Consider the following 27,300-nt stretch of genomic DNA (forward strand, 5'->3'; position numbering starts at 1 on the left):
CCCATCAAGATAGTTTATGTATTTTTGCCTATAATTCAAATCAAGTTTTTTTTTCACTTAATCAAAATATTTGTTCAACTAGGGGGCACTCAATCTTAAACACTGTCTCTTTAATGACTTACAAACTCAAGCGCTTGAACTAACAGGTTTTTCAGGGTCAGAATTCCAGATGATGCGGCGGTGTTCGAATACTTATCTGCAGCTGTATCACACAAATAAATCATTAAAAATCATGCATTGTGATTTTTCTTTTTAGTTTATCTCCCTCACGGTGGACATGCACCTAAGCTGAAAATTTTAGAGCCCACCATGCTTTCAAAGTGGGAGAAATAACAAAATAGCGATCGTTGTCCCCCTTTGTAAACACACCCCTCACCTCCACTTTGATGGGCGTCCCGATGATCATCGTTTTCTCCAAAAGCGGGACGTCGAATTCGGGCGAGTGGTCGTTCATGTCGAGCACTGTGACAAAAACTTCGGCAATGTTGTACTTTCCTTCCGAGTCCTGCGCCTTCACGTAGAAATTGAACTTGGAGCGAACTTCGGCGTCCAACGTCGTCCACGGCTGCGTGGAAATCACTCCCGTCGACGGGTGGATGGAAAACCTGAGGACCCGAGCGCAGTGAGTTCTTTTAACACATCTGATGGCAAACGTTTCTCTTTTAAATGAAACAATTTTAGCCATTTTGACTCCTTTTTTGAAGGCCTACAGAAAATTGTGATTCTGTAGCTTTACATAAGAAAAGGCAGTGTTAGGCATGTTACTTTCAAATAGTCATTCGTTTTGAATACTCACCACTTCTTCCAAAAATTAACGGAGTCGGAAACTATTTCCGTTGGTTAAATAGAAAGGAACAGATCGGTAGTTGTGTTATAGGACCTTGTCATATTTGTTGCACCAGCAAGAGGTTTATCTTACACTTGAAGTGCCACAAAATTAAACAGTAAACAATATCATAAAATAACAATCAGCATGTACAAAAACATGCACACCAACCTATTTGAATACATACAGTAAACACGCACTAAAATGTACATAATTACAACAACAAAAATAAATACGTACAAAAACGACCTGGCAATGACCATTTTTAAAGATCTGTCGAAGCTTCTGCCGTTAGATTCGCTTATTTTCACCACACTGCTTCACTGTGCCTACTCGTGGGTTGCCTACACACTCTCACTCACTGGATGCAAGAAGCAAAACTAGGAAGTGAGGGCTCCTGTTGTGAAATGTGGATAATAACTAATGACAAGTATGTAGGCATCTGGCGAAGGTCGTGGGATGACGTTGTTGCAGGAGGTCACAAGCCGATATGCTGAGGAGCCGGGGAGGACGACCTTCACCAGATATCTTAACTTTATTTGAGAACACTATAAAGACCAATGTTGAACATCTGGAACTTTGTCCCGAATACAATAAAGCGCGTTCCCTTTTTGTCATATCTCCTCTCTGTGTATTTTTTGGGACGACGCCCAACAACTGTCTGTCCAAAATAATTGATGTGTAGACAAAGATCTGATCAAATCTGCCCCTGCCTTATCAATCCGGCCCACGAGACAACGCTCAGAGAAGCGCAGGAGAAAAACAAGCTGCAGGTTGAAATATATCAACTTGATGTTGCCAAAGAAAGGTGCCTCCAACAAAGACACTCTACTTATATTTTGTTCTTTCTTTTGCTCTCTTTCTCCCACCCTTTTTTTCTCTGTCTCTGTCACTCTCTTCCTACCCTTCACGCTTTCTTTTCTCTTTTCTCTACTTCTGTCTTTCAATTTCTCTTTGGATTTATTTCTTTCCCCATCTCTCACGACTTCTCTTTTTATCTTTGTTTCTCATGCTCTCTTTCTTTGCCCCGCCCTCTTTTTCTTTCGCTTTAATCTACTAGTCCGGCCCTCGACAGAATGTTTGTTAAAATGACTGACACCCCTGCTCTAAAATCATTCCCAGGGGCTTAATACTGACTGATGAGCAGTGTTGGAATAACCAACCGGCTCTTCTCTTTGTGGGTCCTGATCCGACACCCCCGTCTTGCTGACAAGCGACTCGCAAACTTTCACACAATAAAGTCGGCGCCTGCGGAGGTGCAAACCCGTTTCGGGCTCCAGCTGTCACGCTGCATTTTAATTGGCTCTTCCGTCGCAAGAAGCCCCCCGATTCCACCCCGCGGATGTCTATTTTGAACCCTCCGATCCAATTAACAGATGAGCTGGAAACTTACAGCCATCTTAGGGCCAGGCCTCTTGCGGAGCGGCCCAATAAAGCTCACTGTGGACCGGGGGGGAGTGGTGCGTTCAGGGTGCAAGCGAGGGGAGGACGTTCCAGTCCCGTCCGTATAGTCCCCTTTTTCCCCTCGCTCGGCAAAGCCGGTTCACGATGAAGGTTGGATCGGGAGTGTCAAACTCGTTTTAGCTCGAGGGGTCGGACCAGTCGATTAAAGAGAAAGAGGGGGGGAAGAAAACAGAGATCCATAGCAAGAGTGAAGAGAGAGGGAAAGAGAAAAGAATGATAGAGTAAACAAGGGGGGAAGAAAAATAAAGAGATAGAGATCAATAGCAAGAGTAAAGAGAGGAAAAAAAGTGTAAAGCAGGACGAAAAAAGTATGAGAGAAAACTAGGGGGAAGAAAGAAAAATAAAGACAGAGAGAGATCAATAGCAAGAGTCAAGAGAAAGAAAGAGAGCAAGATAAAGAAAAGGAGAGAGAGAGAGAAAATAGGGAAAGAGAAAAGAAGAAAAAGCGAGACTAGAAAGAGTAGAACAAAGAGAAATACACCTGGAGTACTTCAAAGTGCATGAAAAAAGGTATACGGACCCTATTCCTACTGAAAAAGCAAAGAAATGCATGAGAGGTGGTTGACGAGGATGAGGAAGAATAAACGAGCGAAGCGCAGTGCTTTTCGAGCGGTATCCCTATTTCCTTTCGGAGTTAAACGCTCCTGTTTATTACTTGAACCAGTTCAAATGTAACTCATTTGAAGTAAAGCGATTCTAAAGCCTTTGCCCTCGCTAAAATTTAAGCGCAAGTAACAAGATGTGGACTTACAAATCCGATCCGGATCCATAGATGCTGTACTCGACTTCCCCCCAGGGTCCCGAATCCGGATCGTCGGCCTGGCGGGAAGAAGCGGGACCGGAAAGGGTTTTCCGGTTTTCCAAACGTAGGCGTTGCAAAACATACTCACCGTCACCGTGGCAACGCTGGTCCCCCCCGCCGAGTTTTCGGCCACTCTGGCGATGAAATACTCGGAGGCGAATTTGGGAGTATTGTCGTTGCTGTCCAGGAGGTTAATCACGATGTCCGCCGTTGCGCTGAAGCGCTCGGGGGTGTCCAGCTCCACCGCTAATAACTGTTGAGTCACAAAATCCACACCCGCTTTCGAGGTTCGTACGGGTGCTCGAAATCCTCTAAAATGCTCGAGTCGAAGATAAAATAGTACTACGGTAATACTGCAATCATGAAACTACTGTAATACTAGAAAATACTCAAATAATAACAGGTATACAAATACATTTCTATTATTGAAATACTACAAGAATGTTAAGAAAATACTACTACGGAAATACTACATAAAACGATAGTAACACTAAAAAAATACCAAAATTATGAATCTACTGTAATACTAGAAAATACTCAAATAATAGAATTACATATTTCAGAAATACAACAAAAATTCTACTATCAAAATACAAGAATACTAAGAAAATACTACTACGGAAATACTACATTAAACGACAGTAATACAACAAAAATAACAAAATCATAAAACCGACGTATTACACAAAATTCATAAAATGACTCAAACTCAAAAAATACTACAGGAATACAACCAATTCTACTATTGAAATACAACTAAAATACTATGAAATGAACTCTGCAGAAATACTACAAAAATACTATAGTGGTACGCTAAAAATACTAAAAATCATAAACCTACTGTAATACTACAAAATACTCAAATAATTACATTACAGGTATACAACAAAAATTCTACTATTGAAAAACTATAAGAATACTAAGAAAATACTACGACGGAAATATGACATCAAACGACAGTAATACAGCAAAAAGACCAAAATCATGAAACTACTGTACCATACAAATTTCATAAAATGACTTAACCTCAAAAAATACTACAGGCAATAACATCAATAGTAGAATTAAATACAACTAAAATACTATAAAATACTAAAATCATGAAACTACTGTAATATTAGAAAATACTTAAATAATAAAGTAACATACTACAGGTATACAACCAAAATTCTACTATCGAAATACAACAAAAATACTAAGAAAGTAATACTACAAAAATACTACACAAAACGACAGTAATACTACAAAAATACCAAAATCACGAAACCACTGTACTATACAAATTTCATAAAGTTACTCTAAAACTCCAAAAATACTACATACATTCTACTATTGAAATACAACGATAATTCTATAAAATACTAAGAAATAAACTACTACAGAAAAACTATGAAAAAAAAAACCTGCAGAAATACTACAAAAATTCTAAAATCATAAAACTATGGTAATACTAGAAAACAGGTATCCACCAAAAATTCTATCAAAATACTACAAGAATAATAAGAAAATACCACTACAAAAATACTACATATAACGACTTTAATACTACAAAAGTAATAAAATCATAAAACCACTGTACTATACAAAATTCATAAAATTACTCTAAAACTCAAAAAATACTACAGGTATTTAACGTAGTTCTATTAAAATACAACAAAAATTATATAAAATACTAAGAAAAAAAACTACTGTATAAATACTATGAAAAAACCTGCAGAAATACTACAAAAATACTTCAGTGGAACTATAAAAATTCTAAAATCATAAAATGACTCTGATACTCCAAAAATACTATAAAAAATACCAAGAAATACTACCAAAAAACGACTGCAATAATGCTACAAATAAAACAACAACATAAATACTAAAACAAAATTCAACTTCATTAATACTTCAAACCTAAATATCAATTGAAGTGCTTAAAACAGGAATTTAATATCTATATTTTTTTTTTGCCTAAGTGTCAACAAAAATCTGAACACAGCTCAGGACGAGAGGGAACGGCAGGTCACAAGTTCAATTCCCGGCCTCCCCGAGTTAAATGATTCGCGCATGATTTGTATTTTCTTTAATTGATACTGGAAAATTAGCTTTGAAAGTATTTGGTCATGATAAATGTGTACAAACCCTGTTCCTAAAGAAGCAAAGAGGCGCATAAAAGGTGGTTGAGGCGGATGAGGAAGAATAAACAATAGTGAAACGCAGCATACTTATTATGCGAGTTACACACTACTTTTTATCGTCACCTGTTTAAATGTTACAAATTTAAAGTAAGTCAAGTCAAATAAAAAGCGATTCCTAGAAAGTAATGGTTCCTTTGCCTCCACCAAAGAATCAAAAGGAGGGGAAAGAAAGATCAAATTTCAGTCCTGACCTTAAATGATAGCGTGGGTCCCTTTTCGTAGTCGATGCCGGACGCGTCCTCCACAATGATGGTCACCTGGGCTTCGTTCAGGACCGTCTGCGGGACCACTCGGAGGACCCGGCTGGGGCCCACCAGCCTTAGTTTGAATTTGGCGTTGGCTCCCTTGGAAAGAAAAAATGAATCCAATGAACATAATTCTGTATCGTATTATATCGGCATATGCGATGGCGGGTGAGGCAGGGGGAGACGGTGCCTCACCCGTCACCGCGGAAATATGTGAAAGGGTTCATCAGTGTTTCATTTCACAATTTTTGGATTTTCTTTTTCCAAATTCCCAATATTTTCACATGACATCATGAATATCATAAATACAATTCATAATGTGTCTGTCGATGCAGAGTGAGGCGGGCAATACCCTTGCCTCATGGCAGAGGGCGATAGTGATTATTGGTATAGCTTTAAATCAGTCACTGAAGACCTCCAGAGTCAGCCACGCTATCGGGGGCATGAGGGGTTCGGTGTCTTGCCCAAAGATACTTGCTCATTTAACTCGGAGGAGCCGGGATTCGAACCTTGCTCCCGAGACGACCTATTTACCTCTTGAGCTACACAGGTCCAAATAAAAGAAGCGATAGAAATTATCAAGCTAAGTGCCGATCCAGCTAGCTTTTATTTGTTTTCCTTGCGACATGGACTTATTTCCATTTATTTTAAAGGAGCCGCGCATAAACTTGATTTAAAATCCAAGACAATAAAATGTGTTTATATACTGCTTTCTATATCCCCACATGACTGTTGAGCACATTCACCAAGTATAAGGGGGCAAACAAGTACATTCCTACCTCTACTTACGAATTTAATTGGTTCCGGTAATGACGTTGTAAATTGAAACACGTGTCCCCATTAAAACGAATTGAAAATGGATGAATCCGTTCCGAAGAAATTCCAGGCTTGTTTCTCCCAAGTTTAAATATCAGCGAAGTAATAACATTCGGGTTAGTTTGGAAAAAGTAGTCAGAAACTTGGCTGGGTCACGGCGACTTTTAATGAGAAACATTGCAAAAACACTGTCAATACCTGGAAGCATGTATTTTGAGAAAAACAACACGTCGTCGGAGGAGGACGCACCAACTTTGGGGAAAAACAACATGTGATATTTCTGACGTGATGTTTTTTGCTCTGGAGGGTATAAGAAAGCTGATCGTCTCTTAGACGAATGAGAACGCTGCTCTTTGTGTATATTTCTGGGGCGAGGCGGATACAAGGTCTGCTCCAAAAGAGGATTTTAGCAGGACCTGACCTTCTGATACCGAAACATCTGTAAGACGGGTCCTTCGTAAAACCGGGTACCGCTGTATCGGACTGGACTACGGAACGAAGCCGGTCTATTTTGTGTCGGAGCGAACGTACCTGATCGGAATCGTTGACGGTGATCTTGAACCCTCGTAGGATCTCGCCCGACGGGGGATGCTCGTACATGGTGACCTGGAACTGGTTTTGCGGACCGTTCTCGCCGTAAAAAGTGGGCGGGTGGTTGTTGAGGTCCACCACTCGCACCATTACCACAGCGATGTCGTAGTCCTGCAGGAGATCGTCAGCTCCCACCTCAGAGGCCTGGCGGGGAACGTTCAACAAGTTCATGCGAGAAGCCGTATGACACGTTTCCCCAAGTGTTTATTGTGATGGCCTGAAAGCTCGTAGGCGCAATTTATTCGTGGAAACTTCTTAGACGGAGAACCCTCGGACTAAGGTTTTGGATGCAGACCACTATTGTATAGGACCTATACTTTAGGTAAACCACGTTCACTCTACAACACTAATTATATCTGCTTTAGCAGGTCAGTTGGAACAGTGTCCCGGGACCCAAGGGTTGATCACAGGCTAGTTTCCAAAAGCTCGCGATTCTACTTCTTAACAGTAGATGGCGAAAATGCCCTGCATGATCTCTTCTACCTGTTCAATCGATGGCTTTAAGAGGGACCACATCTCATTATATTGTGATTGTGTTGGTTTTATTGCCCTTTACTGGGTCCCAAGAAAATTAGTGATGAGAGAAAGGAAACTTGGAAAAGAGTGAATAAAACTATCAAGCTGAAGAAGGAAACAAGTGTCTGCAGGTGAACTGAGGCTAGAAGGTACAGTAGTTTAAAAATGCGATCTTTTGAGCTTTTTACCAGTATATTAACTACATAATTATTGATGTTTAGGTTTATTATTATTCTGAATTTATATTAGCATTGCAAGCAGTTCTAGGGGTTTGCTCACAAGCGACGGAGGCTTACATGTGAGTATATACGGTACATGAAGTTCTTTTGGTTTTGCTGGTCATCTTGTTTTGTTAAAAAAAGATGATTATATTTGTCCATCTTCGCTTTAAATTGCATAACCCTTTCATTCGATAATTTTTTTCTCGATTCGGGTCGCATCATTTTATTGGTGTGGAATGACCCTTAAGTCAAACAAGTTGATAACCAGTGAGTTAGAGCTTACTTGGGCGAGAGAAAGGGTACATTTGAGTACAGAGACCCCTCGTTACTTTGTGCTTCGGCTATTGCTGGTTTACTATTTTTGCAGGTTTAGAATTGAATTGTTTTTAAAGTTATTGTCATTGATATCATTGTATCATGCATTGTGTTCTGTTGGACAGATTAGTGAGGGGACTTTGGGTGTGTGCACGAGTCTGATAGGCTGGTATGAACAAGATATAGGAAGCATAGCTATAGATAGATAGCTACCGCTAGCTTTTAGCGGCCGGTTACATTGAAAAGAAATGAATGAATTGAATTTGGACTCTTAAGTCAAAAGAGGGAACGAAATTGTGATCACCAGCGGGGACTTTTTGGGCTTATTATTAGGTTCCAGAAGCGACTCAGGCAGCGCCTGGGAAAAGGCAAGAGCGGGGCTGGGGTCTGGCCTAATGCTAACGGCTAGGCTAACAACTTTTCAAAGCCACCGCGGACCCTGTATCTCGCCAACAATGACCTTGATTAACAACAACATTCGGGATGGTTTTAATATAATCGTCGTAGAGATCTGGCTCACGACGAGGATACCTGATGCTAGCGCGCGGCTAGCTGGCTGCTCTCCAAGTTGCTCTCTTACACTGCAAAGAGAAGCCCTCCAATTTGGTTTTAGTTTTGTAAACTGACAATAAAAACATTCAACTGCAATGATGTGTTATGATTTGTAGATCTATAATTGTTATTTTGTTGCAGTCGTATACTCTCAGTCGGTAATGACGTCAACTCGGAGTAAGTCTAACCCTTTTGGGGAGCTTTTATGACACTGCGACGCTACTTTGCAGAGTTTCACTTTTGGCGGGTGGTTCTGGTCCCCATTCGCCGCTAAAACCCGGGGGTCCTTGTATTTTTAAACCAAATTCATGGAGCAAATGAGAAAAACGGAGATTAAATACTATATACATCAAAGGCGAGCGGCAGCCTTTCCAGCAGCTCCGTGTTATTTCGCTCTTTTTGTGTCTGCTTCTATCTTCGCTGTTTTTTGTCCCGTTTGACAACTATACTTTAACTATCCTCTGGTTATGGGTTTTAACGCACAAAAATGCGTTTATTGGAGGAATCAACTCCTTGCCCTGAAGAATTTTCGTGCCGGTGTGATGAGGGGGCCCTATTGTGGATGCAGAGCCGGAGCGAAGGTGAAGGCTAAGCGGCTAGCGGTGTTATAAGCCTTCGGTACCGTCCGTAATCATGGTACCAAATAAGACCGAGGAACTGGCTGTACTGGTGAAAAACATCAAAGCGGACATGTACATGTTTTACGGAAACCTGGCTCACGGCTAGCATCCCGGACGCTAACGTGGAGCTACCCAGAACTACCTGGCTTCAGCGCTGTTAAAGAGAGACACAAAAGCCTGCGGGAAGCGTTGAGGAGGCGGACTCGCTATCTAGGTAAACACGAGGTAGTGTAACCCTGGGCACAAAGATTTCCATCGGCCGCAGGGACGTCCTACTTTTGGCCTAGCGTGTGACCTCATCCACTCCGCTGTTGCTAAACGACAACACAGCACCCTGAGGCCATCCTTTTAATCTGTTAATAATCAACACAAGGATACTGCTGGAAGTGTGAGTTTCCCTACGGGGATAAATAAAGTATTTATCTATCTATCTATCTATATCGAGATAGGGAGGACAACCCGGAAGCTCAGAACCGTAAGGCCTAAATATTACCCACTATGTCCTTGGAAAACGCACGGTAGCTAAAGACATTACCTTGACTTTAATTTCATAGAGTTCACTTTTGAGCAGGGACGGATGCGTCTCCAAGGTGATGCAACCGCTCGTGCTGTTAATATCGAAGACCCCTTCGCTCCCTGTAAGAGAAACTCTGTGTTATCGGGACCGGACACTACGTCATTCTAGCTATTGTACCGTCTTACCGTCCACGATGGAATAATAAATGGGGTTGGGATTGCCTCGATCGCCATCTCTGGCGGAAACGGTGAATATTTCCGAGCCCTGAGTGAAGAAAACCCAATGAAACCGGTACACGTCTCATCCCGGGTCGGCGTGGGACTTACAGGGATTGAGACTTCGTAGACGTAACCGAAATAAGGCGTTCCTATAAAAGACGGAGGTGTGTCTTGGGTGTCCAGGACATGGATGGTTATGGTGGCGGTTGACGTCAAAACCTGCTGTTTGCCCTTATATTTTCCACCGCCGTCCTGAGGAAAACAAGGGTTATAAACACGGCCCGAAAGATCAGCGGCTCTTGCCTGCCCACCTAGAGGATATTGACAGCTCATGCTAGCTTAGCAGAGCTAAACGCTTCCCGAAAGACTCATGACACCCCAGAAAATACCTTTTGGAACTGTTACCATCTGTTACCATCTGGCTTATGGTTCAGGTCCCACAAGGCCAAAGTGAAATATAGCTGTTCCAAGTGCAATATCCAGGTTTCAAGTGCAGTATCCCCGTTTCAAGTGCAGTATCCCCGTTTCAAGTGCAATATCCAGGTTTCAAGTGCAATTTCCCCGTTTTAAGTGCAATATCCTGGCTTCAAGCGCAATATCCTGTTGAGTATAATTTTTATTTGAGATGTAAATACTTTATATAAGAGATAAATACTTCATATTTTTCCATTTATCAGTTTTTAATACTGTATATTTTGCCAATTAATTAGTAGAACTGGACAATTAGAAAGAGATGGCGGTAGTAAAGGACAAAATGAATTCCTCAGCTGTTCGACGAATTACACTGAAAGAGTATCCCAAGGCTCAATGTTCTGATAAAAGACCCCAGACATGATTGGTCTAATTTTCTAGCATAATAGCTTGGAGGTGCCGGGCATTCTACTTGGGTGAGGTCGTTGGTTTGTTGAAGATTCGCCACTAGGGTGTGCCAAAGGGCCACATGACACCATGCAGCTCTAATGCCGCTTGTACATGAAAGCAGATTTTATCGATTTTGTCGGCGGTTCCTTGACATGAAACCTTGCCAAAGACACTCTTGGAGGACTAAAGTAGCACTGTGCAAATTTTCACAAAAATCGGTTCGGCCATTTCGGAGTTTATAAGTCACATACGAATGCGCACACACACGGACACGAACGAGATTTATGAATACATTTCGATTTAGATTAGAGAGATGGATTTGATATACATCAGATGGATAAACAGATTAGATTTAGAAGTTTAGATAGATTTATCTTTCCGTTGTGCATTGGGTAGCATGTTTTGCGTAACACGCGAAGGGTCCTCGGTTCGAGACTGGGTGGAACTTGCCTAAGACACACCACAAGAAATGGTGCCTCTACCACCTGTGTGCTCAAGAGATAGATATAGATATAGATCGATAGATATAGATAGAGAGAGATATATAGATAGAGATAGATATAGAAAGAGATATAGAGAGAGATAGATAGGTAGATGGATACTTTATTCATCCCTGTAGGGAAATTCAAACTTCCAGCAGTATCCTTGTTTTGAAAATAAAATAAAAAAATAAAAGATATAGAATACAGAAATACCCAATATAACGTTTTGCTATAGAGTATTTAAATAGTGGTACAGAAAATACACACTGTCATAAAAATAGGGTCACATGCAAATGTGGTGGTGGGGTTTCATGTGGGCTTTTACACCCCCGGGTGGAATTAAAGAGCCTCATGGCATGAGGAAATACAACGTGATAAAATACATTTGATTTAGATTTAATAGATTCAATTCAGATTACCTGGTAGATTCAGATTAGAATAGTAGTTTAGATTTTTTAAGAAATTTAGATTGATCAGATTAGGTGAGATGAGATGTACGTTACATTCAATTCAGATGATCGATTGAATGAAATCACAGGAGAATGCTATTTTCGAACAGCGGGATCTCTCACCTTGGCGATGACGGTGGCAAAATGAGTGGGCGTGGTCTCGTAGTCCAACCCCTCCCCCGCTTTCACTCTGAGAATCCCGCTGTGGGCGTCAATCGTGAACTTGGACAAAGTCTTGGGCTGCGGATAGAAACGATTGAATTGGCTTTGCTTCGAATTCTGTTGATGCAGAGCGAGGCAGGCAATTCCCTTGCCTCGTGGCAGAGGGCGATAGTGATTATAAATATATAGCTTTAAAACCACTGGGCACCGCCCTTGCCGGCCTGCCGGAAGATAAACCCGTATTAATCTCCTCGCGCCTTGCTCCAAATAGAATTCAAATTTAATCCATTCAAGTCGCACGTTTCCAGACCATCGGATTCATTTTTCGCCCGCGCACGCTACAACCGTCAATTTGTTTTTATTCCCTCGCCCGATTGAACTATGGCTAAGCCCCGCCCTTGAACACGAGGAGCCAATCACAGTATGGCACCAACTCAACGTGGATAAAGGTAAATAGGATGTCTGCATGGGTTCTAAGGTAAGTCAACTTAGTAGTTGAGGACACATTTGTCACTATTTATAACCGTAACTCTCAAGAGTATTTCAGGGTTGATCCCAGGTCGGGAAACGTGAGCCTCTTTCAGGAGTTGGACCAAAAGGCCAGCGCTTTGGTGACGTCTCTCAGGGACTTTGGCGACTTTCTGGCTTCTTTTTTTGCAGAAACAAGCGGAGATCTCTGCGTTGGTAGCATCACGGCCGGCCGTAATAAAGTGAGTTAGCAGGGGGGGGGGGGGTTCCTTGACGAGTTAGCTCAAATCCTCTTTCTGTTTTAGACCGGTTTTGCCCACCCTTGACTTAGAACAATGAACAATGAGACTTGTATCTAGATGGATAGAACATTGATTAGTGGCTTATATCAGTAGTGGTCACCCCTGTTTCTGGAATTGGAAGTAAATTAATTCATGCATTTGTTACCTCCCGTCTCGATTACTGCAATGCACTACTCTCCGGTCTCCCGAAGTCCAGAATCAAGTCTCTTCAGCTAGTACAAAATGCCGCAGCGAGGCTCTTAACCAGGACAAAAAAGTACGATCACATAACACCGATTTTGGCTAACCTGCATTGGCTCCCAGTTAGCCAAAGATGTGACTTCAAAGTTCTCTTAGTATTGTACAAAATCATACATGGACTTGCTCCCTCTTATCTTTCAGATCTGATCTGCCACTATGTCCCGGGCCGAAGCCTACGATCTGAGAGTGCTGGTCTTCTGATGATCCCGAGAGCAAAGAAGTCTTCTGCTGGTTCGAGAGCGTTCTCCATCCGGGCACCGGTGCTGTGGAATGCTCTTCCCCCTGAGATTCGATCTGCAACCTCAGTGGAAATGTTTAAATCTAAACTTAAAACTCACTTCTACTCCATTGCATACGAATAACCTACTCCTCTTGTCGGTTGAAAATAGTTTGTGTAATATAGTGTAACAATCTGTGAAGCCCTTTGAGACTCTTCGTGATTTAGGGCGTCACAAATAAAAATGACTTGACTTGACTTGACTACAACTAAAGTGAGTAGTCCCTTATGACCTAGCCTTGTCCACAGTTCTAAGTCTTTTCATTGGTTGCGTACAGAAAAATATCTGCTCCTGTATCGGGAATCAGAGTACATCATAGGTGACTAGAGTCCCTTAAGACCTAGCCTTGTCCACAGTTCCAAGTCTTCTTATTGGTTTTGTACAGAAAAAGACCTAACGGTACTACTGCCCCTGTATCTGGAATCGGAGTAAATCCTAGGTGACTAGAGTCCCTTACGACCTAGCCTTGTCCACAGTTCCAAGTCTTTTCATTGGTTTCGTACAGAATAAGATCTTCCCCTGTATCTGGAATCAGAGTAAATCCAAGGTCACTAGAGTCCCTTACGACCTAGCCTTGTCCACAGTTCCAAGTCTTCTTATTGGTATAGTACAGAAAAAGACCAAACGATAATACTGCCCCTGTATCGGGAATCAAAGTACATCCTAGCCTTGTCCACAGTCCTGTGTCGTTTTACGGATTGTGCATAGAAAAAAGATCTTCCCTATTTTGCTCCCGTCTGCCCCTGTCAAACAGAGCAGCTTTGGATTTCTACCAGTTGAAATTCAAAATAAATCCCTTGTCACATTTAATATCAACTGAAGAGGCTTAAACGCAAAGACTCTCCAGCAGGGGATCATTGTCATAACAGCGACGCTTTACCTGCAGGGAGTAGGAGACGCTCCCTCCTGAACCCATATCTTTATCCCGAGCCTGGATTCTGTAAATGCTGCTTCCGGCCAGGACATCCTGGGGAACGGAACAAGACATCAAAGAATGCTTTTGTTATTGTTTTGTTTTTGTTTCTGTCAGAAGAAGAAATCATTTAAGCTCAATTGCTTCGGTCTGCTGATCGGGATGTGGGGACTGCAGAGACCCTGTGCTGCTTCGGTTATCGCCGGTTCACCGCTACACGGATTTTGAATAAAATAGTCTTTATTGTCATTGATATCAATGTATCGTGCATTGTGTTCTGAAGCGGACAACACAGCCAATGCTAACACAGGGGCAGGTTAGGGAGGGCTCTGTGTGTGTGACGGTGATATGAGTTGATGAAAATGTTCTGAGATGGTTTGGACATATGGAAAGAATGGATGAAGGTCGTTTGACAAAACAAATATGCAGTGAGAAATGTTGGGATATAGAAGGAAGAATAGATTGAATTGTTTTACTGAGGACTTTTCTTGTGAAGTACAGTAGTATATGTCTACTTGACCGGTTGTCACAGGTTGTGAGAGTTACATGTATTAGACACACTTTATATCGTTTACTGCGGATAGTTATTATATTGTTTACGGTTTATTTTTGTCATACTTCTTCTGTTTGCGTGGCGCAATAAATAATACAAGGTTCTTTAACTCAAATACCTGTTCTCTATTCAACTGAGTAATACTGCTCAGAAAATTTCAAATGATTTGGCATAAAACTTTTTGAAGTAACGGAAATAATGACTTTCCCTTGTATACAGTAATTCAATTACTAACTCTTTTTGAATAATGAGGAAGAAACTATAACTAATTACTTTTTAAAGTAACGTGCAAACAAAACCAGTGCCACAGAGTTTAGCGTAGCAGCAAGATGCCAGACAAACACGGCGTCGACTACGAGGTAAGGAATCCACTAGGCAAAATAAATTTCTGGACCTGATTTTTTTTTTTATCAAAATGAATATTGGTGTGATACTTCGTATATTTTTTTGCCTAGTATCCGTTCTGTTTTCTTGAACCGATTGAAAGTTTTTGGTACCACTAGGAGGCACTAAATATGACACACTGTCCCTTTAAAGATGAAGAGATAAGAATGCTAATATGTTCAATCTCTTTCAGACAAATCGTCCAACAAAAAAGCTGAAAACATTTGGTGGAAGCTTTCTGTCGAACAGCCAATGCACAAATTGAATAGGACCCCGAGCCTGAATCTCACCAATGCCAGATTCATGACCCATGAAACGGATGACCTGGAGCTACAACGTGTGGGAAACTGCTAGGTTTGGGACGATTGTATTGAAATCCTGGGCTCAACTCGAGGTTAACCGATGCTAGCATACAGCTAGCTCACTGCTCTCTAAATCCCATTCCGAACGAAACGCTATCACAGGGGCAGGTAAGAAAGGGCGTGACTGTGATAGGCTGGGGTCTGCTGTCAATCAAACTGCGGGGGAGTGCACACAAGTCAATGTCGTCGGAAAAAAAAACTGGGGACTGCTAGCTTTTAGCAGCTTGGCACGTTTAAAATAAATTAATCGATTGAATGGGACTCTAAAGAAAGTCAGGAGAGCCCAAAGAAATGGTGGGCACCAGTAGGTGCTCTGTGGATTGTTATCAGGTCCGGGAAACGACTGAACCGGTGTCAGGACAAAAGCAACAGTGAGGCTATAGGTCTAGCTTACTGCTACACTTCCCATGAGAAGGATTCACCAAGAAGAAAATCACCAAAGAAGGGAAACAAAAATGGTGCGAAAGTAGCGGCACGGGCTGATCAGTTTCTCATTGGAAACCGCTACATTCGGAACAGTTGTATTCTAATTATGGCGGAGACCCGGCTCATTCCAAGGATACTCGATTCTAGCATGTTGCTCGCCGGCCGCTCTCAAAGTTGCTTTACTTTTGTATGATGACAATCAAAAACATTCAACTGGAAATTTGTTTTGTGCGTTATGATTCGTAGAGCTAGAATGGTTATTTTGTAACAGTCATAAACTCTCAGTCGGTAATGACGTCATCTCGAGGTAAGTTTAACCCTTTGCTTTTTTTTTTGCACTGAAGGGAGAGACCCTCCAATTTTGTTTAATGACGATAAAAATCATTCATTCAACTGCTTATTATTTGTAGATCTCCAGTTGTTATTTTGTCACAGTCCTATACTCTCAGTCGGTATCAAGGTAAGTTTGCCTGTTGGAGTCTTTCGTGAAGGTGTCTGGTCCCCAGTAATTGGGTATACTACTATAAATCAACTATATTGATTTAGTTCACCAAGACCCTTAAGCAAAATGCCTGGTTTCAATCTAGCCCTACCTCGGGGACATGGACGATAAAAGGCACGTTTTGAAACTCTGGCGGTTCGTCGTTGGCGTCGGTTACGAAGACTCTGACGTTTTCGACCACCTGTAAACAAAACAGAGAGACGATTGAGCAAACTCGTCGAGGGTCTCCTCACCCGCCCCCGCTCACTCACTTTATTACGGCCGTCCGTGATGCTAACCGACGCCGAGATCTCCGCTTGTTTCTGCAAAAAGAAGCCAGAGAGTCGCCAAAGTCCCCGAGAGACGACTCTGTCGCCGAAGAGCTCACCTCTCGGTCCAACTCCTGAACGAGGCTGACGTTTCCCGACTTGGGATCGACCTTGAAATACTCTTTGGACCCCATTTGGAACGTCAGGCCGTATCGTATGGGGTCGCCCTCGGGATCCGTGCCGTTGAGGACGTAGATCTGCGTTCCTGGATGGAGATGGGTGAGAAGAAGATCATATCCGGCATTCCTTTCGAGGGGGGTGGTCCTTATTAGCTTAAACCCCGAACAATTGGCCAATAATCCCCTGCCGAGACGTAGCCAAAGTCAATTGAATGATGTTCCTGAATCGTTCGGAGCGGAGGTGTCAAACAGGCAACCGGTGGGCCGGATCGGGCCCGCTAAGGGATTGAATCTGGCCTGCGACACGACGCACAGAGAAGCGCAAGAGAAATACAAGCTGCAGGTTGATGCTATCAAAGCCAGGTGCCTCTCACAAAGACGCTGTACTTGTATTCCTCTCTCTCTCTCTCTCTCTATTCCTCCCTATTTCTCTCACTCTCTGTGTCTTTTAGTCTCTCTTGTTTCTCAGATTCGCTCTCTCCTCTCTATTTCCCTGTCTCTTTTGTTTGTCACATTCTCTCTCTCCTCACTATTTCTCTTTTTATCTCTTTTGTTTGTCACATTATCTCTCTCCTTCTCTCTATTTCTCTTTTTATCTCTTGTTTCTCACATTCTCTCTATTTCTCTTTTTATCTCTTGTGTTTCTCACATTCTTTTCCTCCTTCTCTCTATTTCTCTTTTTGTCTCTTTTGTTTCTCACTCTCTCTCCTCTCTATTTCTCTTTTTATCTTTTTTTCTCACATTCTTTCTCTCTCTCTCTCCTCACTCTCTCCCTCCTCTCTATTTCTCTTTTTATCTGTTTTGTTTCTCACATTCTCTCTCTCGTTCCCTCTATTTCTCTTTTTATCTCTTGTGTTTCTCACATTCTCTCTCTCCTTCTCTATCTCTTGTTTCTCACATTCTCTCACTCCTCTCTATTTCTCTTTTTATCTTTTTTTGCTCTCTTCTTCTCACTATTTTTTTATCTCTTGTTTTTCCCTCTCTCTCGTTTCTCACAGGCACTGGCTTACGTTCACATCACACAACATTTTCAACATCTTACCTTATGTTTACTATTATGTGTACAGTAATGCTAATTGTAATTCAACCTGGTCAATCCTGGAAGGGGGATTACCACATGTGAGGTCCTTTCTCAAGGTTTCTCTTTTCTCCTCACACTGAGGTTTTTGAGTTTTCCTTGCCCGCATGCTGGTTTAAGATCAGGTCATTGTGTCATTTTGTAACTGTAATCCTGTACAGTCCTTTGAGACATTTTTGTGATTAAGGGCGTCAGAAATAAATTTGACTTGACTTGACTTTGACTTTGACTTGACAACGGTGCCATCTTGTGGTCAAATATTACACACTAGGGCTTTAACACATGCTTTATAAAAAAAAAATATTCATTCAAAAGCTTAATATTAAACTATACTGATTACACATGAAAAGAATTGAAAAGAGGAGAAAGAACCGAGCACCTACCGACCGGCGTGTCCTCGGAGATGCTGAACAAATCCATATTCCCGTTGGTGCTGCCGCGTCCGTTGTCGTAGAAATATGGAGCGTAGTCCGATTGTCCTTGACGGGGAAAAAAAGACAAACGGGTATAAAATGAGTAAGAAACGCAGAGCCCGTCATATTTGCGGTTGAATTTAAACTTACTTGCTGGAAAAACAGGCAGGGGACGAAAGCATTGGTGGGATAAACATGAATAAGCGTTGTGAAATAAAGCTGCTTTTTTTGAATGATCGAAATACGAGAAAAAAAATTGATTTTGATTAGGGCTGCAACAACCAATCGGCATTGGCGATTAAAATTCATCATAGTAGTGGTTGGAAGATAGATAGAGATAGATAGAGATAGAGATATAGAGATAGATGTCTAGATAGATAGATGTCTAGATAGATAGATGTCTAGATAGATGTCTGGATAGATAGAGATATAGAGATATTGATAGAGATATAGATAGATATAGACAGAGATAAAGATCTAGATAGAGATAGAGATAAATAGACTTAGGGAAATTCACACTTCCAGCAGTGTCCTTGTATTTAAAAATAAAAGATATAGAATACAAAAATACCCATTATAGCGTGTTAATAAAGAGCATTTAAATAGTGTTACGAAAAATACATACTGTAATAATATAGGGTAATATGCAAATGTGGGGTTGGGGTTTCATGTGGGCTTTTACTTCCCCGGGTGGAGTTAAAGAGCCTCATGGCACGAGGGAGAAATGATCTCCTCAACTATAGTCCTTTTTTCTAACAGAGTGAGACGTGTCTCACCTCCACGGTTCCTTATCCTTTCCGGTCCATTTTTGGGGGTGGGGGTTTCCTCCCCAACATGAAACAGTACTAGCTTCTATGGTGACCTGATCTCCTGATCTGACTTGGATACAGCACCTTCATCATTTGGTCAGTGTAAAGCGTCATGCCGTTCTCCAAAAATGAGCCGGATCTCGGCATTGAAGGGCGGAGATGTGCGACAATACTCGTACGAGATCCTAAATAACTGGGGGAAGACGACTTAGTTCTGAAATTAAGAGGATCAATACAGTATATGGTTGCATCACTTGTGGCTTTCATATTTTTTTTTGAAACGCAAACTTGCTTTTTGGTTTTCGACATTTTGAATTGTCTTTATTGTCATTGATATCAAGGTAACGTCCGTTGTGTTCTGAGCTGACAGCAGTGATGACAATACTTTGCTTTTGTGACATTTAAAAAGACTCTGTGCCATAAATGACTTTTGTATGTATATTTAAAAGTGTATGTGTATGCATATATACATTTATCCATGTGAAAGTATACATATGTTATTGAGTTGATATACATGTAGGATTGTAAATGACAATATGCATGTATGTCGGTGTATATATGTAAATATATTTATAGTTGTTTTTGTAAAGGGGTAAGATCTAAGAAACGATGCTTCTCCTCACTCCTTTCTAAATATGTCTTTTGTTTTCTATTGCTTTTGTGGTTTATGTGGCTTCCTCGTTTGTCTTTTTCTATTTTTACGTTTTCATTTCCTAGAGATTTTTTTGACAATGATCAGGAAGCCTTGCGCCGATTGTGATGCATATTCAGAACAACTGAATGACAAGAGGCAGCACCGCAGCGCAGTGGTTAGCGCGTGTGCGGCACAGTTCTGAGGTCATGGGACTGATCCTCGTGTGTGGAGTTTGCATGTTCTCCCCGTGCTTGCGTGGGTTTTGCACTTCGGTTTCCTCCCACATTCTAAAAACAAGCATGTCAGGTGAATTGGCCGGTCCAAATTGTCCCTAGGTGTGAAGGAGCGAATGAATTGTCTGTCCCTGTGTCCCCTGCCTGAAGATAGTTGGGATGGGCTCCAGCACCCTGCGACCCTAATGAGGATATCCAGCAGAGAAAAGTGGATGAATACACAACATATTTTGTATAAATGTAGGAGATATTAATATATTACGATTTTCGTTGCGTATTTTTATGTTATATGAGTCACTAGCGATATTATTCAAAAGTTTGAAATGTCATTTCCTTGTTTTCAATTTTCCTTTGTGGGGTAAAAGGTTCCGTTTCCTTATTTTTATAAGTTTTCTCTGCAAGGAAAAAAATGGAACAGGGGTGGGTACTTAACAGCTTTGGGCACATGGTGCACAAAAGATAGCTGGAATGGGCTCCAGCACCCCCGCGACCCTACTGAGGATAAGCGGTGCAGATAATGGATGGACGGATGGATAAATCACAACAAACTATTTAAAGAAATGAATAACTCGATAGATAACAAAATGAATCGGTTTCTTCGAAAACTAATGATTTGAAATGAGGTGGATGAATACATAAATATCCAATAAAATAGTCCCGTTACAATACAAGAATCAACCATTTTGTTTCATTAGAAATGCATGGATAAATATGTAAATCAGGGGTGTCAAAGTCATTTGAACTCGGGGGCCACACCATAGAACAAACATTCTGTCAGGGGCCGGACGAGTAGATTCAAGAGAAAGAAATAAGAGGAAGAGGGAGGGAAAAGGAGAGAGGGCAGGAAGAAGAAAGAAAAAGAGAGCGGGAGAGAGCATGAGAAACAAAAGAGATAAAAAGAGAGGTCGTGAGAGGGGGAAAGAAAGGGAGCGGAAGAAAGAAATCCAAAGAGAAATAGAAAGACAGAAGAAGAGAAAAGAGAAAAAGCGCGAAGGGTAGGAAGAAAAGGAAAAAAGGAAGTTAGAGCAAAATAAGTTAAAAAGACAGAGAGAGAAAGAGACAAAGAGTAACAAAGGAAGAGAAAAAGAGAGACACAGAGAGTGAAAGAGACAGAGTGGGAGAAAAGGGGTGGAAAAGAGAGAGTGAAATAAATACAAGTACAGTGTCTTTGTCCGAGGCACCTTTCTTTGGCAACATCAAGTGGACCTATTTCAACCCGCAGCTTGTTTTTCTCTTGCGCTTCTCTGAGTTGTCTCGCGGGCCGAATTAAATCCCTTATCGGGCCTGATCTGGCCCGCGGGCCGCCTGTTTGACACCTGTGATCTAAATGAATAGATGGGAAATAACGACATACAAAGATTTGGATTCGTAATATATTTGCCTGTCCCTCAAAATTGACAACCAAGCACTGGGCTTAATTGGGGCTTTTTTTTCATAGGGTGTTTTCTCTTGTTTATTACACATAAACCAACTTCACGTTCAATCTAAGTGTTTCAATAGTCGGCGCATTGGAAAAATGTTTTGTCGCAGCCCTCATTTCAATCACCGAGAGCGGCGTCCCCGGAGGGATTAAGCGCCTAAGAAGCCTTATCCCAAGAAAACAAACCTTACCCGAGCTGAAGTGCAGGAAGAGTAAAAAGCTGAGGAGTCCCCTTTGCCCGTTCTCTCTCTTCATCCTGGTGGGGCGACCGAGCCCGGCTGGCTCATGTGGGGAGCTGTTTTCGGGGGGCCGCTTCGGGAATCGAACGCCGCGACGGTCCTTGCGAGGCTCCTGAGACGCTTAATCCAATGACTCATCCCCTTCCCTTCGCCTTCATCTCCTGGATGCGCTGCTCGCCTTCGCCTCGCACCTTCCAAAAGTGAGGGAGGAGAAAACGGGTGAGGCTTCTTCTAGGCTCTCCGGTGTTTAGAGTAGGGGTCTTCACCTCACGGTCCGGGGGCCGTTTGAGGCCCTGGCTTGACTCCTTCCATGGCGGACGTTTCTGTCAAAGGGGGAAAAGCCGACGACGGTCACTTTTTGCTATTTCGACTCATTTTTGAAGCCCTGCGGACAATTTCATTCGGTAAAATGACAACTAGAGATCTACAAATGAAAACAAAAAACACAGAATTATTATTATACAAATATAAAACAAAATTGTAGGGCTTCTTTCTTTCAGTGTAAGAAAGCGATTTAGAGAGTGGCCGGCCAGGAGCACGCTAGAATTGGAAAAACTATTATACAAATATTAAACAAAATTGTAGGGCTTTTTCTTTCAGCGTAAGAAAGCAATTTAGAAAGCGGCCAGCCAGGAGCACGCTAGAATTGGAAAAACTATTATACAAATATTAAACAAAAAGGTAGGGCTTTTTTCTTTCAGCGTAAGAAAGCGATTTAGAGGGCAGCCGGCCAGGAGCACGCTAGAATCGGAATAACTATTATACAAATATAAAACAAAATTGCAGGGCTTCTTTCTTTCAGTGTAAGAAAGCAATTTAGAGAGCGGCCGGCCAGGAGCACGCTAGCATCAGGTATACTAGGATTGAGCCAGGTCTTCCAGATAATTAAAACACAACCGTCCCGAATGTGTTGATATCTGGCTAGAAAATTCTGAGAGAAGCGCTAAAAAAACATATAAACATATAATTTGCCTGAAGTTCTTCCTCCATTCACTTTAATTGGGAATTAAATCCGTCTTTTGCATGTGCTTGATATTAGAGAAAAAAAGGAGAATCCATTACTATATCTTGGACTATATTGAATAATTTAATTCATACAAAACATTTACATCAAAACACAGCCTAAGTCATTTTAAACTTGATTAATGCAAGTAGCATCGCACAATGCACGAAAGAGTAATCAATAAGAGTACGTTTAGTGAATTTCCAGTACGCCGTTTCTCTCAAAGGGGAAAAGCATTTTTGAAGGCTTGCTGACAATTTCATTCCGTAAAACTTAAATGTTTTCAACCAAAATGACAACTAGAGATCTGCAAATGAAAAAAAAAAACAAAAACACAGAATTATTATCATACAAATATAAAACAAAATTGGAGGGCAAGAAAGCGATTTAGAGAGCGGCCGTCCAGGAGCACGCTAGCATCGGGTATCCTAGGTTTGAGCCCGGTCTTCGAGATGATTAAAACACAACCGTCCCGGATGTGGCGATTTCTGACTAGAAACTACTACTTTCGCACCGTTTGTGTTTCCCTTCTCTGGTGGTTTTTTTCCATGTCGTTCATTTCATGGGAAATGGATCCAGCGTTGGTGCGATTCAGGCTCGGCAGGGGTGGCTTAAGAGACTCGTTAGCTGAGCCGTAGCAGTATGCCAGACCTGCAGCCTCACTATTGCTTGATGTCCTGATGCCGCATTCACTGTTTCCCGCACCCGATAACAATCCACGGAGCACCCGCTGGTGCCTACCATTTCTCTGCGCTCTTCCTCGGAGTTCCATTGAATCAATGTCACGAGCCGACAAAATAGAAGCAGTCGCCATGCTCCGCAGTTCGTTTTGTTTCAGTGACTCGTATGCTCGCCCTGCTGTTTGACTGACAGCATACACCAGCCTATCAGTCACGCACACCACTCACACAGACCTGCCCAGGTGATAGCATTTGCTGTCTGCTCAGAACACAATGCACGCTACGTTGATATCAATGACAAAATAATACAATTCAAGAATGCAAACTGAAGAGTAAAGTAGCAAGGGGTCTCTGTAATTGTCTTCTGACTGAAGTTATATCCTATTTTATACGCTGTTTTATTCTACTTATACTCAAAAATACGTATCCTTTGTGTCACCTCAGCCTTGAGTGGAACTTTTTAAACGCCTGTGCTTTGGAATGTTTTCTTTGTTTTCAGTCTGTGCAGATAACAATGATTTAATCACCTCGCCTCGGGGCAAGGGCGATGACCTATCACCCGTCTCCCAATGCTTAAAATTGCATCAACACGGCGCGGACCAATCAGCCAGAGGCTTGATTGGGGTGTGGACAATCCATCCCATGTGGCATAAAAGGGGCAACCCGGAAGCCCCCCTCGTCTCCTGCACACGATTGTAATTGGCACAGACAGAGACCCGATTTATTCAACTATGTGATTCGGCTAAATAAATTGATATGTGGACTATACTCGCCTCAATAACTTCTCCGGCTTCTGGACGTGCTCAAACTGTAAGGGTTTGGACCTGGAGTCAGATTGCAGTTTAGAAAATGTTCAAACCTTACAAGACGCACCACACGATGCAGCAACATTTCATGGTCAAATACTAAGCACTGTCCCTTTATCCAAGGCATCAGTTGTGGTCAGGACCCTGCATTGACCTTTAAGCCTCACGCTGCTCTGTTGGCTGCTCTCCAATCATGCTTATTCACAGTGATCTGACATCTAGGGCTTACTTGCCGCCTTCAGAAGGAAAACTTTCCGGTTTTGACTTTAGGACCGATTCCAGTCCCGCTGACGGAAAAAAATGTCAAATATAAGTCCAATTGAACGCGTTTCTTCATTTATCGGTTGCACGTGCAGTTTTGACACCCCTGCACAATTTTAACGGGTTCCGTCGGTGTCAATAAGGCTCGACAGCTTGCCGGCGCCGAATAAAAATAGCTTTTGACGCTCTTTGACCTCGGCCAATCAGAACGCGGGATCAGTCGGGATTGGGTAGAAACAGCACTTATTATTTTACACTGTTATGAAGTAAATATGTTGAGAGAAAAATGTTCTGCGGGAAGATCATTTAATTATTTTGAATGAGACAGAGTGGATTATTTGACTGCTAATCTGTAGCGCAAACCCAGAACAAGTGCTAAAAAGTATAAGGAATAATACAAACTATGGAGACTCAGAGTGACCAAACTGCAACATTTTTCTTCTTATATTTTTACAAGCTTTTTTTTTTTTCAGGTACTAATACTACCAATTATAATAAGATGTATTAAAAAACAAAGGTTATGGTATTTGGGAAATCCAAAAAGGACGTTGACAAGTTTTACGTTTACCGGAATGATTTTTAGCCATGATATTAGCTGGAGACCCCGTATAAATAGCATACGTTCCAAATGAGCAAATAACATTGCAGTAATGAGTAGATGCAATCATATATTTGACAAGACCTTCAAATAATGTACGGTTCATTCATTTCCCCTTAAGTTATTGAAGAGATTTAGGGAAATACAATATAAAATCACTTGTTTGATCATAGAAGAACGCTATCAGGATTGTCCATTAAAAAAAAAACTAAGCTATCTTCAGCTATCTAAAATCGAACCTGTTCAACTTCAAGGATATATTAGGAACTTAAGTTTCTTTTCGACACTGAGGAAGACGACTTTGATGGCTTCAGTTCTAAGGAGGAAGATGAGGACGGTTTAACGTGATTTTTACAAGTACGGTGACGGTGTGTTTTTTTTAACAGACCTGTTTACTGTGTTGCGAGCGTGTTGCTACCATTAACTGCCCTGTCACAGGCACCGTTTGGGATGAAAGTTATGCTATTATTATTAAAGCTTTGAAAACTCTCTCGGTGTACCGTCTTTCTTTGTAAATATGTGTAACCCATGTATAATATGTATTTGCAACTGTATATTTTTGTAATGTATTTATTTGAGACACTTATTCTGATATGTTTTGCACGGGCGAATGAGAAAGAAGGGGCACAACAAACGCGGGCTGACGGGAAGTGGAGTAAAGGTGAGACATGTTTGTGGACGCGGCGGACAATAGTGGATGTATATTTTTCCCACCCTTACCTTTGGAACTTTTTTCCTTGGATTACTTTCAACTGGACCCGGACTCTGCAGGTCTGCATCAAACCTTAAGTACCGGTATCATTTTCCCTTCATTTTGCCGGATGGGATTTTTTGACTGTGTACTTTAAAGAAGGACATTCAGTTTCAATCGCGAGACTTAAAGTCGGGTTTGGGTTAATTTTGTGTTACATTTTTTCAATGTGGGCTCATGCGGCTTATATATAGGTGGGGCTTGTGTAAGTACAAAATCGGTTTTCCTCTCAAAATGTGGTGGGTGCGGCTTATATTCAGGTGCGCTCTTTAGTCTGGAATTTACGGTAATATTCTTGCACAACTTTGAGAAGCCATTGTGCTACCTCAAAAGCTATTCATGAATCGAACAATTTAGATAATGACCATGGAAATGTCCTGGATTTACATCATAATGCGGCGGACCAGGGTTCAATTCCAGCTATCGCAGCCTACCTGTGCAGAGTTTGCTGTTCTCCCTGTACGAAAACATGCATGTCAGGTTTATTAGTCTAACCGAATTGTCCCTAGGTATGTATGAGCGATTGAGTTGCCTGTCTCAGTGTGCCCTTCGACTGGGTGGCTACCAGTTCAGGGTGTCCCCTGCCCAAAGATAACTGGGATGGGCTCCGGGACCCCGCGACCCTACTGAGGATATCCGGCAGAGAAAATGGATGAATACACTACATATTTTGTATAAATATACAGAATATTAATACATTAAGATTTTCTTTGCGTATTTTATGTTATATGAGTCACTAGCGATATGATATCTTTAAGGTCAACAAAAACGTAATGCCGGATAACATCCATAAATGATTCATTCGGAAAGAGGGAAATTATAACTTAAGGGGCTGTCGTGAATTCATAATCCCAAAGGTGAAAACTACCAGGAAAAGTATGTGTGTGTGGAGTCAAACTTTGGAACTATTTACAAGACGAGATCAAACAATGTCCAACTATTCACTTCTTCAAATTTAAATACAGAGATGAAGAAAATGGGGTATGAGTGATACGAGAGATTGGGAAGTGTCTAGAACTATGGTTAAGTTTGTGTTATTGTTGCTATTCTTATATCATTACTGTTATTAATATTATTACTATTGTTGTTATATCATCGGTGTATCTAATAAGGAAGATGAAGGGGTTAGGGAATATAAGCATTTGCTTCTTACTAGCCCTTTTCGAACATACTATGTCACACTATTTTGTTGTCGAGTTATTGTCTCTGTTCTGTTTTTTTATTTTAATGTTCGAATAAAGTTTTCATTCATTCATGATTGAAAAGTTTGAAATGTCATTTCCTTGTTTTCAATTTTCTTTTGTGGGGTAAAGTTCCATTTCCTTATTGTTATTAAGTTTTCTCTGCAAGGAAAACAATGGAACAGGGGTGGGTACTTCAAAGCTTTGGGCACATGGTTAGCATTATTGTATTGTTCAGCTGTTTTTGGTGCAAAATGTTGTTGTTCCCTTTTGTCCTTTAGTAAGATTCAATCTTTACAAGTAGAGGTAGTAATGGTCACAATGAGTGCATAGTGGACATAATTGTCAGAAGTTGATGTCCAACCTTGCATCATCATCCACGAGCAGGCCGTCGGGAATCGCTGCGACATTCAGTTCCAGTGGTTTTCATCCGCCGCTTGGAGTCCTGGCTTGTTTTCCCTGCCCGGGAGGGAGATTTCATTTGAGCTCAGCAACCAGA

The 27,300-nt window shown here is 41.5% G+C and overlaps 1 protein-coding gene across 1 annotated transcript; it reads right to left on the reverse strand.

Moving 5' to 3' along the window:
- LOC148347880 (cadherin-related family member 1a-like) lies at positions 1 to 27,300 on the reverse strand. The gene is made up of 17 exons (XM_088323884.1): positions 27,166 to 27,300; positions 21,788 to 21,844; positions 21,474 to 21,712; positions 18,157 to 18,252; positions 16,636 to 16,781; positions 16,520 to 16,570; positions 16,360 to 16,449; positions 14,009 to 14,095; positions 11,802 to 11,918; positions 9,995 to 10,138; positions 9,854 to 9,932; positions 9,687 to 9,787; positions 6,868 to 7,071; positions 5,467 to 5,619; positions 3,181 to 3,345; positions 3,042 to 3,109; positions 1 to 605 (listed from the first exon to the last, which is right to left on the reverse strand). Exons 3-17 carry the CDS (start codon positions 21,535 to 21,537, stop codon positions 284 to 286), a joined length of 1,887 nt encoding a protein of 628 aa, XP_088180010.1. The 5' UTR covers positions 21,538 to 21,712; positions 21,788 to 21,844; positions 27,166 to 27,300; the 3' UTR covers positions 1 to 283.

Source organism: Urocampus carinirostris, chromosome 19, assembly GCF_059441175.1.
Source record: "Urocampus carinirostris isolate Australia breed hairy pipefish chromosome 19, RoL_Ucar_1.0, whole genome shotgun sequence".
NCBI classification, from domain to species: Eukaryota; Metazoa; Chordata; class Actinopteri; order Syngnathiformes; family Syngnathidae; genus Urocampus; species Urocampus carinirostris.

Bases quoted from the DNA above. Each gene is read 5' to 3' on its own strand.
- LOC148347880 (XM_088323884.1), bottom strand. From the start codon at position 21,537: ATGAAGAGAGAGAACGGGCAAAGGGGACTCCTCAGCTTTTTACTCTTC. The intron at 16,571-16,635 runs GTGAGCTCTTCG...TTCTTTTTGCAG, and splicing joins TTCAGGAGTTGGACCGAGAG to AAACAAGCGGAGATCTCGGC. The intron at 5,620-6,867 runs GTACGTTCGCTC...TTTCTTTCCAAG, and splicing joins CCGTCAACGATTCCGATCAG to GGAGCCAACGCCAAATTCAA.